At 41.4% G+C, this 20,308-nt stretch overlaps 2 protein-coding genes across 3 annotated transcripts; one reads left to right on the top strand and one right to left on the bottom strand.

Moving 5' to 3' along the window:
• The first annotated feature begins 84 nt into the window (after positions 1-84).
• On the top strand, positions 85-3,781 carry klhl40b (kelch-like family member 40b). Its single transcript, XM_088401756.1, has 6 exons — positions 85-1,334; positions 1,944-2,104; positions 2,179-2,286; positions 2,401-2,586; positions 2,661-2,810; positions 3,326-3,781. The coding sequence occupies exons 1-6, from the start codon at positions 216-218 to the stop codon at positions 3,435-3,437; spliced, it is 1,836 nt and encodes a 611-aa protein (XP_088257882.1). The 5' UTR covers positions 85-215; the 3' UTR covers positions 3,438-3,781.
• A 1,918-nt stretch (positions 3,782-5,699) lies between these two features.
• zbtb47b (zinc finger and BTB domain containing 47b) lies at positions 5,700-19,441 on the bottom strand. Of its 2 annotated transcripts, none has more exons than XM_088402532.1 (7): positions 19,209-19,441; positions 9,640-10,650; positions 9,408-9,555; positions 8,901-9,016; positions 8,679-8,823; positions 7,766-8,053; positions 5,700-6,331 (listed from the first exon to the last, which is right to left on the bottom strand). In XM_088402532.1, the coding sequence occupies exons 1-7, from the start codon at positions 19,209-19,211 to the stop codon at positions 6,291-6,293; spliced, it is 1,752 nt and encodes a 583-aa protein (XP_088258658.1). In that variant the 5' UTR covers positions 19,212-19,441; the 3' UTR covers positions 5,700-6,290. The 2 variants fall into 2 exon arrangements, with proteins under 2 accessions (XP_088258658.1, XP_088258659.1); XM_088402533.1 differs by lacking the exon at positions 19,209-19,441 and adding an exon at positions 17,209-17,302.
• Between the last annotated feature and the right edge of the window lie 867 nt (positions 19,442-20,308).

A 20,308-nucleotide genomic window follows, 5' to 3' on the forward strand; every position in this document is an offset into this window, starting at 1 on the left:
TGGGGGGAGCTTGGGTGGGTTTTAGGGGGGTGAGCACATGTCATGTTCCAGAATGAATCCCATTGCCGGCTATAAATAGCCTGCCAGTTGGAGCTCAGTTGAAAGGTGGGGACAGCTGAGGGAGTGAACGCCGACTCTTTCTCGGCGAGGAACGACCCGTTGGATTCGAAGACTCCCCGAAAGGATCTTCAGACTCGCGCCCCCGGCCAGGAAGAATGGCTCTACCGATGAATCCCATGGATGAGCCTCGGGTCTACCAGCAAACGCTTCTCCAGGACGGCCTATATGAACTTCTGGAGAATGACAAGCTGGTGGACTGTGTTCTGAAAATCAAGGACAAGCAGTTCCCGTGTCACCGTTTGGTCCTGTGCGCCTGCAGTTCCTACTTTCGCGCTCTCTTTCTATCTGACCTGGATGAGAGTAAAAAACGCGAGGTGGTTTTGGAGGACGTGGAGCCGGGAGTCATGGGGCTCATACTCAAGTACTTGTACACTTCTAGGATCAACGTGACAGAGCAGAATGTCCAGGACATCTTTGCCGTGGCCAACCTGTACCAAATCCCGTCCATTTTCACCGTCTGCGTGTCCTTCCTACAGAAGCGCCTGAGTCTCAGCAACTGTCTGGCGGTCTTCAGACTGGGCTTGATGCTGGACTGCCCTAGGTTGGCCGTCTCAGCGCGGAACTTCGCCTGTGAGCGCTTCCGACTCATCTCCAGGGACGAGGACTTTCTCCAGCTGCAGCCCAGCGAGCTGGCTGCCATCCTTGCTAACGACAATCTGGATGTGGACTCGGAGGAAATCGTGTTTGAGGCTTTGATGAACTGGGTGGCCAGAGACTCAGGGGAACGGGAGAAGGACCTGCCTGGGTTGCTTGACTGCATTCGCTTGCGTCTGGTGGCCGAGGATTACCTGAGGGACAAGGTGGAGAAAAACAAACACATCTTGAAAAATCCAGAGTTGCAAAAGAAGATTCAGTTGGTCAAGGATGCCCAGGCGGGGAAAATGCCCGAAGTGAAATCAGCCCCTAAGAAAAAACAGGAAGATGGGACAAAGAACGAAGAGGATGAGGAACAAGAGGAGAATCTTCTCCCGAGTATCCTGAATGACAATATGCGCTTTGGGATGTTTGTCCGTGAGCTGATCCTGATGGTCAGCGACGCGGGGGCAGTGGCCTACGACCCCATGGGGAATGACTGCTTCATGGCATCCGTCTCAACGCAGGTTCCCAAGAACCATGTAAGCCTGGTCACCAAGGAGAACCAGATTTTCGTGGCCGGGGGATTATTTATTGACGAGCAGAACAAGGAGGATCCGCTCTGCTCTTACTTCCTACAGGTGAGCTCACACATTTGACCATGACCAGAGACTTGACTCAGACTTCTTTCGAGACGCTTGAACTTCACAAGTATCTTTGGAGTAGCTTGCGCTCATTTTCTCTACCGAAAGGGCTAAAAATTGAGTCGCCAAAATATTTTCCGAAGTATAAGTAAACTTTGACTCAGTTTGATTTTGAGACTTGACTCAGGCTCTACTTGTGGAACTGGTAATCAGTACGAGTCTCTATGGCGTGGCTTGCTTTCTTATTCTCTTCTGACAGAGCTGGATGAAGTAGGCAGAATATTTACGGAAGTAAAAGTAACGTTTGACTCAATCTGATGGAAAAGATACTGCCCCAAGTAATAAGCTCACCAGTAAATGCCTGTAAAAAATACAAGTCTGGTTTTTATCTCAGTTGTAACAAGGGAGTCTAGGTATTCTTAGTGGACTCGTCAGGTAATTGGCTTTGACTTGGACTCGTGGTCAGAGACTTCAGACTTGGACTTATATGTCATGGATTTGGAGATGAAAGACTGGACACTTGACTTGGATTTAAAAGACGTGTGCCTGTCTCAATTTAATGTACACAAAATATATGACTGAAATCTCATAATGTTACAACTTCAGTACGACCCGGTCAACGCCGACTGGCTAGGCATGCCGCCGCTCCCGTCCCCCCGCTTCCTGTTCGGGCTTGGGGAGGCCGAGAACTCCATCTTCGTGATGGGAGGGAAGGAAGTGAAGGACCAGGAGTGCACGCTGGACTCGGTTATTGTCTACGACAGACAGTATGTGTCTAAATTTGAGGAGAACGCAGATTTTGATTCGACGGGAATGAATTCACATGGTCTTTTGTTTGTAGGTCCTTCAAATGGGGCGAGTCCGACCCACTTCCATACGCGGTTTACGGACATGCCACTGTTTCGTCCAACGATATGGTTTACGTGATTGGAGGAAAAGGAGAGGACAAGTGAGTATGTCTTTGGGTTATGACGATACCGACAAACATTTTGTGTGTTTTGTCGGAATTTTGAAAATCACTCATTAAAATACATCTTTCCTATTTTTTTGTTAAATTTCAAAGGAATTGCTTAAGCAAAATGTATGCATACGACGCCAGGAGGTTTGAATGGAAAGAGCTGGCTCCAATGAAGACCGCGCGCTCGTTATTCGGAGCGGCGGTTCACCAGAACAAAATCTACGTGGCGGCTGGAGTCACCGACTCGGGTCTGACCGATTCCACCGAGGTTTACGACATCGCCACCAACAAGTGAGCTCCAGTGATACAAAAGGGAAGATCTATTTACTGAGATCTACAAAAGGTTTCCCGTGATCATTTCACAGGTGGTCCGATTTTGAGCCCTTCCCCCAAGAACGCAGTTCCCTGAACTTGGTTTCTCTGGGCGGATCGCTCTTTGCCGTGGGAGGATTCGCTATGATGCCGCTGGAGGACAGCGAGGAAATCATTCCCAAAGAGATGAACGATATCTGGAGGTGAGTTGTGCTTCATAATGGGGTAGAAAAGCTGCCCGTAGAGGTTGGAATACAGTTTAACTTCAAAACTGGTTTTAGGGACGTATGGGAAAGAAAATAGAAAAATATGGTTGAATCGTTCACTATTTACCTTTCCAATGAAAACAAATTTTCGGTAAAAGTTCTAAAAAGCTTCTTAAAAATCCTTAAACCTTAAAAATACAATTGTTTTTAGGTGGAATACAAAACTAGCAAAGCTGACTTCACAAAGTGTGCACATTTTTCATTTTTTCCAATGAGCCATTGAGCAGCGTTTTCAAGTCAACTACGCAAACGTCTGTCTTTGTGTTGAAATTAGTTATTTTTTTCAAAGCTTTATAAATAAATACAAATAATTTTCTTTAATAAAAAGTATGGTTTTATTTTTAACTATAAAAAGTATACATAATTTCATAGATAAAATCAAATTCATTTTTCAAACATTTAATCTGATGAATAAAATTTAATCGGATAAATATTTGTTTTTTCTTTTTCAGATTTAACGAGACGGAGAACAAGTGGAACGGCATCCTGAGAGAGATTCAGTACGCCTCTGGTGCCACTATTTTGGGGGTCCAGCTCAACACGTTACGGCTCACTAAAATGTAAAGAAATTAAAAAGTCATCCAAAGATGAGCGGAATCTTATGTATCATCAAAAAAGCCTTCTCAAAACTATTTTCACCAAGTTGGGCAGAAGACAATGTCCAAAATGTATTGCATTCTGGGATTGTATTAGGTTTACGGTGTTGATTACTGTACATTTTTTAGAATTTCTCCCACTGAAATATTTGACTAACTTGTTTTTTTTTTCTCCCTTTATGTGATTTAATTTGAAAGCAATAGATTTGGTGGTTGCGCTGCATCACCGCTTCAAATAAAACGTAAACCAAACAACCATGACTTCATTTGTTACGATTAAAAATGTACTGATCGTAAACGGGTACGGGGACCACAAAAAAAGATGGGTTTTTGCCTCATTGTTTGTCTAAATCCAACAAAAAAAGAACAAAACAAAATTTCACCCATATCATTCCCCTTTTTAAAATAAACATTTTGCTTGTAACACTGCCTAAAATGTGACATTTTTAATCACAACAACCTAGCATTTGAACAAGGGTGTGTAGACTTTTGTTCTCCAAGAGGGTACCCGAAAAACAATAAAAGACACGGCTCATTTTACAATAATATCTCAGGATGCTTTAATGGTGACATGTTGTGACGCCGCCGGGATTTGTTTTACAGACAGTACACACACCCACAGGCACGCACGCACACACGCACACACACACACACGCACGCACACGCACACACGCGTGAATCAGTGATAACATGAAAGGACAGAAGATACCGCCTATTGTTATGAGCACCTCTGAACACTATTCTCCTGTTTTAGTAGTATTTTGTTTTTCTAAATATTACGTCTCTGTACACCATTTAACTATTACACGTGCTGTTCCACGTTTATGAGAACTTGTTTTCCTCTCTATACGTTTTTTTAAAAGAATACAAAGCGCAATGCCGTAGCTCCGCCCTTGAATATAATGGGGCGGGGCAAGCTGGTGCATAAAATAGAAGCAGTGCTCAAAACGAGGTAATTTTAAGTGACAAGTGGTTGTTAATACTTGATAATTTGTAGATATTAGTGTTGGTTACTTTTATGTATGTTTTTGATACTATTGACTGTTATTTACGTCAAAGATCCATTTTTACTGGGCTGGCAAAAAATAAATCAATGCATTCATTCGGGCAGTGGATAATTTAAAATATATGTTAAAACAAACAAACAAACAAAAAATAAGCATAATGTATCGACTTTATTGTTTGGTTAACTCTTATTTTGATTATTCACTCATTCAATCCCAAATATATTTTCAGTACAGACATTTATTCCCAGCTAATTTATATTTATTTGTTTTGTCTAAAATAGCTACTTTCTTAGTACTACTTTAGATGAGTAAGGACAAAAGTAATCAATGACATTACGTAAGTCAAGTAATCAATTATTTCATCAATTACGCTACATTAACATCTGACAGCCAAAGAAAAAAAATAGTCATATACTGAAATCTTTTTTTTTTTTTTAATGTGATGCATCATGCCACAAATTGTTGCACGCACACACACACTTATAAGTTTAATGTAAGTAATTGAATCAATTACTTTAGTACAATTTAGTACTGTACTAGACATTTTTAGACCCTACTTTAACCTAACACACACAAAAAAAAGCAATTAAAAAAAAAGTGCCTGGTTTAAATGACCAGACTACGTCTTTGGGATTAAATTAGTTTTAAATAATTATGTAAAACTTTAGTTCGTATTTACCATTTGATTACCAATTTAGGACCAGTCATTTTTTGACTTTATTTTAGCCTAACACTTGAAAAAAAACAAAAAAAAACAAACACACAAAAAAAGTTCTGGGATTGAATGTCTGGACTCTTAAAAAAAATGTAAATACACCTCTTTGGGATTGATAGAGTGAAAAGTAGTTAGGTATGCCCTAATGTGCAAACTAAGCAAGGGCAAGAAGAAACTCTCCTTTTAGCCGGCCTTTATTTGAGGACAAGGGCACGTCCACCTTAAACTTTTTGGCTGAGCGCCTCGATGAAGGAGAATGGCGCTTAATCGAAAGACATAAAAGCCTACCTGCCAGGAATCCAGTATGAGTCCTTGACAACACCGTGCAAAAAAAAAGCCCCTTCTTCTACTTTTTACTGCCACTTAGCTTGATAACGGCACATTAACATCTGACAGCTAAAGGAAAAAAAAAAGATATGGTCATATACTGTATATACTGTACATGATGTCAGGTCAGGTTACAATTGCTTTAAAAGCAGCTGCGTATGATACAATAGCGATTTTATGAAAAAAAAAAGAAAAGAAAAAATAACTCCTATTAGCATATTTCCTCCTGCAAGGGCAACAAAGTTTTATTGAGGTCACTCTTGGAACTCATTTACTGCCATAGATGGCTATAGACGTCAAAATCCATTTAACCCTTGTGCAGTATTTTGACCATTTTTGGGTCATTTTCTTCCAAGTCATTCTCACAGTATTTTAAGCCAATGTATAGCACATTCTTGGTAGTTTGATTACTAAGCGGTCGTGCTGATGTTGAAATTTGACATGTTGTCACAATCTGGGTGAAATTTCAGCTCCCTAGTGTCTTCTTTCAATGTTTTCCCTTTGATATGAAATGCCTCGGATTTAAAGATTGGAGAAAATACCTCACAAGGGTTAAATTGGGCCACAAATAAAGGAAATACTGTGTAACACACCATAAATCATACTTGTGTGTCTGTATTTGTTTTTTAGACTTTCTGTGGCTATCACTAAAGTGAGTGATTTAGATAATACAGTATATCGGTATAAACGTACAAATTTCCAACTTACCAAGCAATATTTGCCAAACTGGACAATAAAGTGCTCACCATTACTATGCATTCATCTCCAAATTTCACATATCAGACCTCCATCTTCCATCAAAAGTGGCACAACCTTGTTAATGACACAAAACAAAAATCTCATCAAAATAGTACTTTCCATATCATTCAATTAGCGTATTTTCTACACGATAAGGCACATCTAAAAGCCTTCAATTTTCTCCAAAAATGACACTGCACCTTATAATTCGATGCACCTTATATATTGCATGAACTGCAAGTTTATTTTTTCATCTTGAAATAAATTATATAGGGAGAAGGCGAAAATTGAATCAGAATTATATTCTTTTAAATTCCTAACTCGTCTTGACATTGGTCCTTTAATGTAATCGTGAGGTATTTTTTCCCCCATTCTTCAGATAGTACTAAAAGAAAAAGCTCTTTAATTTTGGGAGTGAACAGAGTGAACAGTTATGTTCTATTGATAAAGTTTTACTGACATCTAGTGGATGCATAACGCAAACTCAACCACGACTGTAGCTTCTATTCTATGTGCGTTATAATGTGGTGAACCTTATAAATGAACGGACTTTCACTTAAACATAAACATAAACATTTACACACCTCAAAATGAGTTATTAGTTTATGAGAAAGGCTTCTTTCCAAGGTTAAAATGTTCAGAGTGTTGTTTCTGTGTCAAATAATTGTCAAAAGTGCAAATACAGTTCACATTAAACTATTATGGATTTGATTATATTTAGTATTATTATAATTAAAATAAAATGTATGAAATAAAAAGTGATTTGAAGATTTAAAAAAAAGCTAAATTAACACAACAAAATGTACAACATTATTGATAATGTTTACAGTATGCTCAGTGAATAAAATTAAATTGTTCACTGCCATTGACGCCTATATATGTCATAGATTCATTTTAACTGGGCAGCCATTCAAAACTGGGCTGGTAGTGAATAAATTACAGGATGGTGTTAGCCTAACCCAATAAAAAAGGGGTCATTCTGAGCACTTTTTTTTTTTTTTAAACTGTGACGCATCATACCATAAATTGTTGCTTGCACGCACGCACGCACGCACGCACGCACGCACGCACGCACGCACGCACACTACTTGTAAGATTGGACAAACAGGAGTACAATTCGGTTAAATAGAGAAATGTAAGGTGCCAGGTGGATTATAACCATTATAACATGATGTAGCCATAGCATTAGCTAATTGGGTTTGCTTAGTTGTCACCATCTTGGTGAAATTTCAGCTCCTTAGTGTCTTCTTTCAATGCCTTCCATTTGATGTGCCCTTGATGTAAAAATCAAAGAATTGGGCAAAATACCCCACAAGGGTGAATATTGCAGCATTACTTGTTGACGCTGCATGTGGGCGGGGTTTGCCAAAAAAAAAAAAAAAGTGAACCCAGCTCACCAAACGTACTTGTGAAAAATGACTTGGATTACTGGTGGCAGTGTTAGTGAGGTGCGAGAAGCTCCAGGAGGGGAGAAAAAAAAAAAAAGAATTCAGACGGAGTTCTTCCTACCGCCAGAGACGAGAGCAGGGGATGGAAGATGGGGTACGTGCTTGGGGGGAGGTAGCGCCCCTGCGGGGTGATGCAAGGGATGCTGGGATGCTGCAGGTTGGTCCAGGGGCTGGCTGATCTGGAAACACTTCTCCCGGTGTGCCTTGAGCATGTTGGAGAAGCGGAAACGCTGGCCGCACACCTCGCACGGGTACGGCTTCTCGCCCGTGTGCGTGCGCCGGTGGCGCTTCATGTTGGGCCGGCTCGTGAAGCTCTTGCCGCAAATCTCGCAGATGTACGGCTTTTCTCCTGTCCAACGGGGGCGAATGAAAAAATGGAAGCTAATTAAAGCGGCTAACTTTTTATTTATGTTTTAAATAGCAAAAAGGCATGGACCGATAACTGATTTGATGAGTTTACCGTGGTGCTAAAAACTCAAAGTTGTAATAACTGCAACCCATAATGAGCGCTTTTCATGGAGGACCTTTATCTTTGTCTTAGCCCCTTTGGACGGAAGGATCACGCGACATAAGGACGTGACGTAAATAATACGCTGAATTTTGGTGTAGTGCGCCTCACAATGGAGATTTGTGGAAATGCAATGAAGTTCAACAATAAGAAGACAATACGGTATCACTAGTGCTTGCAGAATTGACTCAAATAGCAGTCCTTTGAAAATAGAATGCTAATGTATTTTTTCAATAATTTGTTCTAAACTTGGTACATATTAATTAATGTACCAAATATTCAATATTTTGTTTCAAGTAAAATAAGATTTTTAATGGAAAAAAAAAGGGTTGCAATTTTAATCAATTTTAATATTTTTCTCATGATTAGGACAGTCACAATCTTATATCGGCCAATGCCTAGTGGCAAATAATGGTAAAAAAAAAAAAAAAAGGTCAAACAGTAAATACGCAGACCTTCTACTCACCAGTGTGTGTTTTCATGTGTTCATCAAAGTACTGCTTCATGTTAAAGTCTTTCCCGCACCACTGGCACATGAACTGCTTGTGTCCGATGTGGATACTCATATGCGATCGCAGCTGGTATTTGTACTGGAAGCGCTCGCTGCAGTTCTGCATTGGCAACAAAGCACACCTTTATTGTTTATTAACAATAAAAAGAGGCAAAATTATCCAAATGGAGCTCAAACCTCACACTTGAAGGGCTTCTCCCCAGAGTGCTGCAAAGAGTGCACTTTCAGCGACATGCTGCGCTTGAAGGATTTCCCGCACGTCTCGCAGGTGAACGGCATGTCCTTGGTATGAGCTACACAAACACAAACAAAAGACATTTCAATCACGAAAAGTCGCACAATTTCAATTGATTCTTTTTTTGATTTACTCATTCAGTCCCCGAAGACGTATTTATATGCCTTTACAGATTTCGGCCATTCCAGGCCAAGTACTTACTTACATTTACAGTTTTGCAAATATGATCATAAAGGAGGGTCTGAAAATAGCTGACGCTGAAAGAGTTAATTGAAGAATTACAATAAAAAAACAACAACAACAAAGATAGCTAGACTGACAGATAAAGGCAGTAAATAAGTGAACTAATTCTCTGCTATTGACAAGTGAAAATCCATTTTGACTGACCGAAAAAAAAACAAGACCTACATAACCGTAAGCACGATGTCGTGACGGCGGTTCCTACTCACCGACCATGTGCTTGCGAACATGCGCCATGGTGTAGAACTTCTTGTCGCAGATCTCGCAGGAAAATTTCTTTTCAGCGTAGCCGTGGACCACTTTGTTGTGCTCGTGCAGCGACCACAACTTTTTGAAGGCCTTACCACACATCACGCACTACCATAGGTACATGGAGAGAGTAAAATGTGATACACACACACACACAGACACACACACACACGCTTCAAAATGCCGCCCTACCTGGATGGTCTTCTCGCAGTTGGTCTGCTGATGCAGAAGCATCTCGTTCTCTAGCAGGAACCTCTTGCCACAGCTCGTGCAGGCATGTACGCGGCTGTGGGTGGCGCTGGTGTGCTTCTCCAAGTACCAGCGGTTGTTGAAGACGCGGGGACATTTCTTGCAGGAGAACTGCTGCCTCTCTTCCAGCCTGGCCTTGGGGCCAGCGCACTCGTGGGCCAGAGTCACAGCCACGGCCAGCGCCCGGTGGGGGGGACCCGACTCGGGTTCAGGCGTGGGAACTTCAAGGACATTCTCTTCCTCAGTACTTTGCCCTGAAATATCAGTTTCTTTTTTTAAGCTGTTCTCCACCCCGTGGTCTTTGTCGCAACCACAAAACGGTTGTTCCTCGTGGCCACCTTCGGAGCCCTTGGACACATTGAGCGTCTGGTTGTTGAGGTTGACCTCCACGATGATTTGATCTTTGTTGAAGGATGCGTGTGGATCCAAGATCTTGCACTCCTCACCAGCAGGACACTCCTGTTTGATGTCCCGGTAAAGTTCCCCGGGTGGAGTCCCGCATCCGTCCTGGTCGTCCATATCGGCGCTCCGCAGCGAGCGGCTGCCGATGAGCTGGCGGCAGGAGGCGACGATGTCGCTCATCTGCAGCAAGGTGGCGGCGTTGAGCACGTCGGCCACCGTGCGGCTGCTGACCAAAAGCTTGGACGTGTAGATGAAATTGAGGACCTGCTGCAGACCCTGAGACGTCAGCGCGTCCAGGGAGAGGTCCACGCGCCGCAGCTGCTTGCTGCGGGCGAACAGCGAGTGGAAGAAGGGGCTGTAGGCGGCCAGCACCCCCTTGTGGGCCGGGAAGGTGCTGTGGTGGCGCACCAGCACAATGTCCACGTCGCACAGGTCGGGCTGGAACAGGCGCTGCTCGTTCAGGCGGTCCATCAAGCAGGTGAAGTGAAGGGCCACATCCTCCACCAGCGAGAACTCAGCAGAGGGAAAGTCAGTGGTCTTCTCCACGATGAGCTGAAGAAAGACAATTATCTGGGTTAACTCCAAAATGTAGGACTGTGCAACATATACTCCATCTTTTACTTTATAATGTTGCTGTTTGTGTATTGCAGTTTAGTAGATCAATTCTGAAATGGGGGTGGATGAAGATATCAGTGTTTTTCTTTTTAAACAAAGAGCAAATCAATTGGAACATGAAACAAGCCGTTCACTTCAGCCTATTTTGTTTGCTCTAAATTATTACGCACCAGTCCCCACAAATAAAAACCAATGATTTATACACTGGGGGGAAAAAAACATGTATAATATTGAATGACAATGATTAATCAGTAACCAAAGTAGTAGCTCATTCATTTTAATAATCAATTGTTTAGATATGGTTTTCAATATAAAAAAATGTCCAACTACTTGGAATTTCAGCTTCTCAACAGTTAAGCGGTCTCCGCTTTCTGTTTATATTTTCTATCTTGAATTGAATCAAAATCAAAGACATTTGCTGTTGCTTTGGAAATGATTATATGATACACAGTCAACTGCAGCTTGTGTTAAAATATCCATGGCTAAAATTAGCATACTAATGGCTTGTTGTTAGGCATAAGCTAAGTTGATTTTATTAAGTTATAGTTGTATGCTTGTTTGAGATTCACAACATGGAATTATCATTATCATATTAACTTTGCTTTTTAATTTTTTTCTAAGAATTGCTATAAAATTACTGCTTGTTATGAAGTCACCACGAACAATAGAGGTAACTTGTATTTTCACTTGTCATCCAAGGCAAAAGATATTTTAAAAAAAACTAGTCAGCTCACTTTTCTTTTCTTTTTTTTTTTTTTTTGCTGGCTCCAAAAATAGGACTTTGCGGTTAGGATCTTGTGAAAAGTGTTCCTGTGACATTTTTGCACGTAAATGACGTACATCCGGCATTATTCTAACTAAGCCTCAGAGATGTATTCTTCCCATAAATCGTTGGTGAGGATTGGGGTGTTTTTATTCACTGTCGCTAATTGTTCCCGCGGAGTGTGTTTTGTCTTGTGAATAATTTGCACTTCCTCTGGGACACTGTGGTCGTGCTGAGCAATGAGATGGCTAATGAAGACATGGGAGGGGTGGGGTGGGGTCGTGGGGGGGCTTCGTGAATGCTAATCAACCAGCGCTTGCAAAAATTTGGTTTCTTGTTTCTTGTTGAATAAACATCATCATATACTGTATTCGCGAGCGTGTGTCCTTGCTCGCATCCCGTCTGGATCGAAACCCTGCCCTTCCTGTGCAAAAATACAGACACCTACCTTGGGGAGGGACGTGCAAGGATTTCTACAGAGCGCTGACTGTTGCACCTTTTGATTGTGCAGCAGAGACATGCAGCAGTAAATAGGCACGACTGGGAATTTTTATATATTATATATATATATATATATATATATATATATATATGAAAAATGCTCATTTTACATCTGTAAACTTATGGGTCCCTAGGACTCGCAATACTAAAAAGCTTAGGTCCCACTAGGAATATTTGGGGTCCCAAAAATTGTGCAGTAAAAAGGACAAAGTGAGCCAGACAACGCTCCAAAATAAGTCGTGAAATATCCGGTAATGTATGAAACATATGTAAGATGCTTGTATGTTACATTGAGAATCCGGCTGGGATTGTCTTTTTGAGATCAATGGAAAAGTTTTTGTTTCTGGGTCATTTTCAGTCGGGAACATGCATTTGCATTTTGGGGGACTAACCTTGGAAAAAAGTAGTCTCTTTGAAGAATTCAATTAGAGGGGTGTTAGATTTATTCATAGTTTGGAGATGCTAAATTGGAAAGTCGGGGAGTGGAGTTGAGATGGGGTTATCTCTTATTGGCTCGATGGCTGGCTCTGCAGACATCGCCCAAGGGCGCAACGCCGCAGCCTTAATCAGATCAAATGCAAGTTACACCACTTTAGCCCTAATCATCATTGTCGTCGTGTTCAACCCGGACTCCAATTTTTGTGTCGAAAATATCAACAGATATCGAAACGTCAAGAACTGACTATTACTTGGATGGATGGATAGATGGACAGACAGACAGACAGGACAGATAGATAGATAGATTTTTGGGTGGGTAATGACGTTGCAAATTAGCAGCTAGCTGCATGCAAAGTCCACAATGTTTACTAGCATAGGTTAGCCTTGTAGGCTGGCGGGATTCGAGACATGTTAATTTATTTACATAGCCCTTTTAATACATAAGGGATACATCACGGTTAAAAGTTTCTTACCGAACTTCCAAATATGTTAGGGCCGCCGCCATAAATTGCTTTCACTACTGATTGGCTCTGGCTCTTAATTGGCTCACCAGATACTGCTATGGGCGGGACAGTCCCTATTTTTGAAAACGCTATAGTTTTAGCTTTGGCGCTGAATTCACACTCAGAAAGTCCGCCTGAAGGCATTTGATGCCAAAGGCACTTTGGATGGATAGAGTTTGATAAACTCCCCCGCTCGCATCTCCTGTCATCATCGCCGTCCTTGCCGCCTCCAAAATGTCAGGCAGGAAGGCTTTGTTTTGCCGTCATTAAGACGCCACCTTCGACAGGCCTCTCAGACAAACGCGTCTTCTCTTACATTATTCATAGCGTACGATGTGCCCGGCTGGAGTCAAAAAGAGTTGTCCAACTACCCAAATGCAGTCGCAGAATTCCAGAAATAAGAGAGCAGTGGGAGACACCGATTGGTCAACATGTCCTCTCGCTCCCAATTAAATTTACTACTGTGTGAAAGCGGCTGCATCTCCTCGGGCTGTCAGGCGCGTGTAAATCCCAAGTTGCACAATGCATCGCCGTAGCGACCACCACGCATACTTCCCATCACAGGAGATTTAAAAGCGAGGGGCGGACGCCAATACCAAGAAAAGAATGTCTGCTGAGACCATGAGATTGGAACGCCGGCTAGCAAGAAAGCTAAAATAGCAAGCTACATCTTCACTTACACAAATGCATAAAACTAGGCAAAATTGTTTGGTGTATTTAAGGAAATATGGTCAAATTTTTTTTTCAAAGGGTAAAGCATAAATGGGTCGAGGCCCCAGCAAAGAGGGGCGGGGCAGGCGACAGGAAGTGACTGACACACAAAGGAAGAGGAGCCGGCACCGGTGTCACTTCTCATCTCGCTCACAAGCCGGGAGATGCTAGCAGGACCCAAAAGTACCATCACTAAATTGTCAGACGTGAGCATTCATGACAAAGCTCCAAGCAGAAAATGGAAGCAGTTTGTAAAAGTTCCTGATGTTTAGTAGATCGATGTTCGATGCTAATACTTATTTAAAACAAACAAAAAAACTGCTTTTGCACTGCAGAAATCGAACCACATAATTACATCAGGTGCCTGGTGTAAAAATGAGGACCAAGAGAAATTAAATCAAGATAAATCATATTGCTATAGTACTTCATTGTCATGATATTGTTTTTCCATATTAAAAAGTCATCTAAGAAATATCTTTTGAAATTTCTTGTAAAATTACCGTTCCCTTTTCTTCTGTATTTCACACTTTCACACATGCAGTAATGTTCTGCAGTGTGGTAATGTTAGCTTCTGAAAATATCTGCTTCCTCCAAATTGATTTTTTTTGTTTGTTATTAAATTGTCGACTTTTGTTTGTCGTATTTTGTCCAGTTACTGAAACCGTATACAGTTTAAAGTAAAACCTCAAATCCTTCGGGTGTCATGCGGTGCAAATTGCCCGCTCATTGAAAAGCAGACTGTTAAATTGTCCAAAACGCTTCTCGAGTTTCTGCTGCCTTCCTAAATTCAATCAGCAGCGGCGCTGACCTTGAGGCGTAAGCGGCGGCGTATACAGTGGCATGAGCCACCCGCGAGCCTGCAACCTCAAATGCCCCCGCCCGCGCGAGCACCTGTGAGACGGCGTACGCCATGACACTGCAGATGACGAGGACGGAAGCAAATGTGGCCGGGCCGGGCTCGTAATAAGGCCCGCAGTGCTCTTTACGGATGCATCATAAAAACATGCTAATAAAAATCACTGTTGCGGGCTCGCCGCCAAGGTCACGGCGGCCGGCACCCCCGTCAGCTACAGGACTCCAAAGCATCGGCCGCCACAAGGCAGTAGATGAGACAATATAGTCGTAAAGGTCGATAGCGACAACAAAAATCGGAGAAAGAATTGAAGGGCTCGTCATAATTTTGGATTTGAATGAAAATTATTGATTTTTTTTCAGGTTGTTTGGGTGGGGATTTTTTTTAACTATTTCAGTGCCATAGATGAGAATTCTCTTTTTTTTTTTTTTTTTACCTACTTACGTTGTGTGCCAATGATGAGAATTCTCGTCAAATATGTTTTTTTATGAAGGGTAGCTGACACCCTTGACTATTACTTATTTCAATATTAAGCATTGTAGTGATTAACTTTGACCATTGGATGGCAGTGTTGCTCACTGAAAGCCCTACATACTAAATATAAATGACATACTTGTAATTCTAAGAAACCAATTCTGGAAACCAATCTTTCATATTACACCACCGTTGTTTAGATAGACATAGCACAAAATATTCTGTCGGCCTTTTTTTTTTTTTTAATAAAATAAGAGGAGGGTTTCATGAAAACCATTATTTCATGCGATTTGGTAGGCTTTGTACAAAATGTAACACTATTTGTAGCAATTTGACAACATAAGTAACTTTAAAAAAATAACTTTCTCATCAAAGAATAGTTAGAAAGTCTCCCAAGAATTTAGTAAGATGCTAAAATCACATAATAAAGACATCATCACGTTGGGCAAAGGTAATAATTCCTCCTGTTCTAAAGATATTACAACACTTACATCACCTATGGATCTTTTCTCTCGAAACAAACACATTGAGATTCAAATAAATTCTATGAAAAAGACAGAAAACAACATTAATGAGATTTCGGATGAAATTTGCAGCAGAAGCACAAGGCGAACGATCGCTGGGTTTCATTTTACTCCCGGCGGCCTCCTAAAACGTTGCTTCTTTCCCCGCCGCAACGCTAAAATTAATAAAGACAATATTATCTCCTCTAATCCCACACACCCCATCGCCTGATCCAGCAGTTTTGGGAGCATCCCGGCCAGCCTGGTACACCCGCCTCACCTCAACCACCACATCTGAACATTATTTCATCTATATGTAAATTCCTGCACAGGTGACAAGCCAATCTACAAGTGATACGCGTTAAGCCGAGCATGAAATTGGGATGCGCAAACACAAAGATTTGATCTCCGATTGCCCCGGATGACGTTTGGGTAAGGTTTTTAGGGCTGCCCGGTCCAAATTCAAATCGCGATAAGACTTGAGCCAAAACATGACACTCCCATGCTATGATGCTGGGCAACAAGAACATGTAATTGTTACGCTGGTCCGGAAAATATATCATGTTCACAAAATTAAAGGCATTGAATGTTTTTAAAGGGAGTTGAAAAATGTTGATAATTTTCCTCAAAGTTCCAATCCATTTGTTCTTGATTTGAAAAGAAAAAAGCACTGTTTCGATCACTGCAATAGTCTGCATTACATTTGATTTGCTGGTACCTGCAGAACTGAATAAAATTGCATGTTTGAGAATCGCTGATCCAGCAGAAAAAAAAGTGTTTGTTCTTCTTGCCACTATACGCCCGTAGCAAAGAGATGAGTAAAGGTAATTTGAAATTGCTTTCTGTTACGTAAGAGGGTGTAAAATGTTGTGCATCTTAAATCTTGAGGAGTTTCTATTTTTATCAATTTATCGTCTCTTATTTACATTTAAATCAGTGTATTTTGTGAGGAATCTTTTTGCGTGTCGAGAAAAGTCCTACATAGAATATTTTCATATATCTAATATGCAATCATTTAGCTATACAAAGAGTAAACCTACTATGTTGTATTGGTGATTTTGCCAAAATGCGAATGCTGGCAGAGGAATAAAACAAAAAAAATACATTGTTTTAATTTCATCATAGGTGATTATGAGGAAGATAATTTTTCAAAAACTATGGCAGTTATTTTATCCCTAGTGCAGTATTATGACAATTTTGTATCATTTTTTTCCACATCATTCCCACAGTATATTAGCCAAGGGATGGCACAGGTACTCTGATAACTAAATGGTTGTGCCATGTTGAACTTTGACATGTTGTCACCATCATCCGGGTAAAATTTCAGCTTCCCGCTGTCTTCTTTCAATGCTTGAATTTCAAATTGATGTAAAGATCAAAGGAATGGCCAAAATATTGCACAAGGGTTAAATAGCTCTTGTATTTTGATGATAAATTACACAAAAATCCTAAACAATCACCATTACGTGATATCAAATTTCCTAAAAAAAAAAAAAAAAAAGCCTTTAAGGCCTTTAATTGCCTTTTAATCGTGACTGCTTGTCACATTTGAAATATCACAGCGCTTTTTGTCACCACAAGTCTGTCGATCAAAACTGACTTTTTTCGGTTAGTGCAAGCGTACCTAATAAAGCGGCATGGCATGTGCGCTTTGAGACAAAAAGAGCTTTGTGACGTTGAGCGGCAAGCAGGTGCAGACATGGCCCGGAGCCATCAGCAAGGAAGGATAATGGGATATGTTCATTATACCTTTCATAGCAGGATACAAAGAGATGAGAGGCTAACACAAGACTGCAAAGAGCTTCTTATCACTGGAATCTCTCTGCCGTATATGTGTGTGGGCTGTTGATGAGAAGGTCAGAGAGGACAAAAGAGTAGTGAGAGAGTGAAGGGAGAGCATCAGCTTTCTGCGGGCGCAACCAATCAATGGCGGGAGGAGGAAAACGCCTAAAGGACTGTTTGGGAATGTGTTTATTTCTGCTTAAGAATTATGCTGGCCAATCATGTGGGACCAATTATAATACAGAGAGTTAGCTTTAGTGGCAACTTGAGGCAGGTATTAGCACCTGCTACAAGGGATTAGCTTCAAATCATCCTGTGCTCATTTTAATTAGCGGTGTGCCGTCAACTACCGGTGCTTGTTAACATTTGTTAAGCAAAGTCTAAGCATATATTTGTTACGTGTTGGCCTGTTGGTTAGTGGAAGCAATTAGCTTCTGCTAGCCTTCGAGTAACCCCAGATTATGTTTTCAAATGCCATGCAAACACAAAAACCTGAGGGACATGTCCTATGGAGGCTCAACTTGGCAACATGTATTTTGTAATGTGATCCAAAAAAAAAAAAAAAGACAGGGGTTTACGAACAAAATGGTGCCATTTGAAGAGGCTCAGACTTTGCTGCCCGTCACAATGACCACTGTTCCTAATCTCTGGGGCATAAATTAGCAGCGCGGTTTCCACGGCCAGTGGGCTGCCGGGCAGAGTTTGTTGCCGGGCTCTGGAATGGCTGCACTTTTCACGAGGCAGACAATTCCCTTCGCTTGGCACCAGCAGATAACGAAAGCCTCCACCAGTCGAGGCCAGGCAGGAATGCCGTGAATGGGACGTTACATAAAAACTCACATCACCCTGGAGGATGGAGACAGGGGGTGACAAAACCAAAAGAAACACAACAGTGCATGCAAGCTTTTAAATATATATATATATATATATATATATATATATATATATATATATATATATATATATATATATATAGGACCCGATTTTGTGAGTTTTCTCCGGGCACTCCAGCTTCCTCCCACACTGCAAAAACATGCATGGCAGGTGTATTGGACAGACTAAATTGTCCTTCGGTGTGATTGGGTTGGTAAATGGTGCTTCTTCACTGTGTGCCTGCAATTGACTGGCAATCAGTTTGGGATGCCCGAAGTCAGCTGGGATAGGCTCCAGCAAGCCTGCACCCTTGTGAGGATAAGCCACTTTTGAAAATGTGTGTGTGTGTGTGTGTAACACACAGACACTCTATATGTTTACATATACACATACATATTAAGCAGTCTGGTACACCGGCACCCAATCAGGTTAAAGGCTGCGTCAGGAATTCTTTTTTTTATATGTGCTGGTGACCACTACAAAATAAACAATGGCCACAAAAAGGCCCCGCACCATTATTTGGAAAGCTTTAAAGTGTTAAAAAGGCAAGGAAGACTGTTTTAAGAAACTAGATCAAATAGTGGCTGCCTGGGCTGCAATGACCACTTTATGACCCAAAACAATGAAAAAGACAGCAAAATAACGTACTTGAAGACACCCAGCGTGCACCAGGCCTAACCCCAAGTGACCTGACCCAGATATTAACCCAAGCCTCCAGATGTGAACGCACTGGCCGGGATTACTCCAGTAGTACCACGCTGCATCAAGCTTCCACCACATGCTTTCCTAATGAGGCATCCCGAAATGACCCTGGAGACTTAACACCGCAGACGCGGCAGAAAATCTACGAGGGAAAAGTCATGCACTGTCGTGGAAATGGACTTCCACTTTCAGTCTGTCACAAACATCCTCACTTTTCCCCCCTCTCCCCAGGTTTGCTATATTACAGCTACTGCGTTCTTCTAACTTGTCCCTCGAACTTCCAACGCAAAAATGGCGAAAGTGCGCCGAGTAACAGTAAGGCGCTTGCTTCATGTCAAAAACAAATCTGACAAATAAACAAAAAATTGACGCCGGTGTGAGTGTGAGCCTACCATTTTGATCCAGCGGCGACCAGAGGCTCCAAGGAGTCCTGCAATAACTCCTCTTGCGCCAGTTTCCACTCCGCCATGTACCCCCCTCCAAAAAGCCTGGATTTGTCACATCTTGGAGCGGTTCTTTTTAGTGTGTGTGCGCGGCCAGCGGACCTCCTCCGTGCTGTCTGTAGCAAGGGACCAGACAACAACAAAAATTAAAGAAAAAAAAAAATCAGAGGCTGCTTCGTATTTTTTTTTTGGCAGAAGGATTTTTGTTTGATTGGAGCTCTGAGATCATATGGGCGCTTTTCTTTTTTTGCTTTTTTTTTTTTTTTAAAGGGACACGGCGCCGTTTTAAAAGCGTAGGGCGCACTGAGACGCGCAGACCCGCGTCATCATCTACACGATTTGTTTTTATTGCTGGGTGAATACGAGCAAGAATGTTGACTATTTGTTCGATGGTGCAAAATGTCTTAGTGCGCTTCCGCTTCTGCTGTGCGCACGTTGTGACGTCACGTAGGTTAGCAAGTTCATCCCAGTGAAAAAAACAAAAAAAAGGAAAGAAAAGTGCGTGTCAGGTCCTGGGATTCAAACATGGTACAATATTATTACCACATATATTAAATATATGTAAAGTGGAATTGAACTATGGTAACAAACTATCTCTACAATGTTCTCATTTGCAGAAATGATTGTTTATACTCTGAGTTATGCCTTAATACTAAGGGCTTGACTTGAAATTTGAAAATTAAAAACCCAACAAAGTCCCTACTCTGTATTAGGCAGTACTTACATTGTAATTGTAGCCCACCCAAACTGCTGGGTTAAAAATAAAAGAGTATTTTTAACACACCTTGGATTATTTTTAACTCAGCATTTATTAATGCTCAGCTGCGCTATTAAAACTAAGCAACTCCCCCTGTCAAACAATCCTATATTTCTCCTATTGAAGGTTTTAGAGGTGCAATGATTAATCACCTACTAACCAATAAATTACATTTAAAATCCGAATCAACACATATACACCCATTATATGTGTGTGTGTGTGTGTGTGTGTGTTTTAAACAACAAATGTGCTAACATCTTATGGGGTTCATTGTCCCATAAGATATCTTGTG

The sequence above is a fragment of the Hippichthys cyanospilos genome, chromosome 19 (genome assembly GCF_059441005.1).
Source record: "Hippichthys cyanospilos isolate Australia breed blue-spotted pipefish chromosome 19, RoL_Hcya_1.0, whole genome shotgun sequence".
Classification (NCBI taxonomy): domain Eukaryota; kingdom Metazoa; phylum Chordata; class Actinopteri; order Syngnathiformes; family Syngnathidae; genus Hippichthys; species Hippichthys cyanospilos.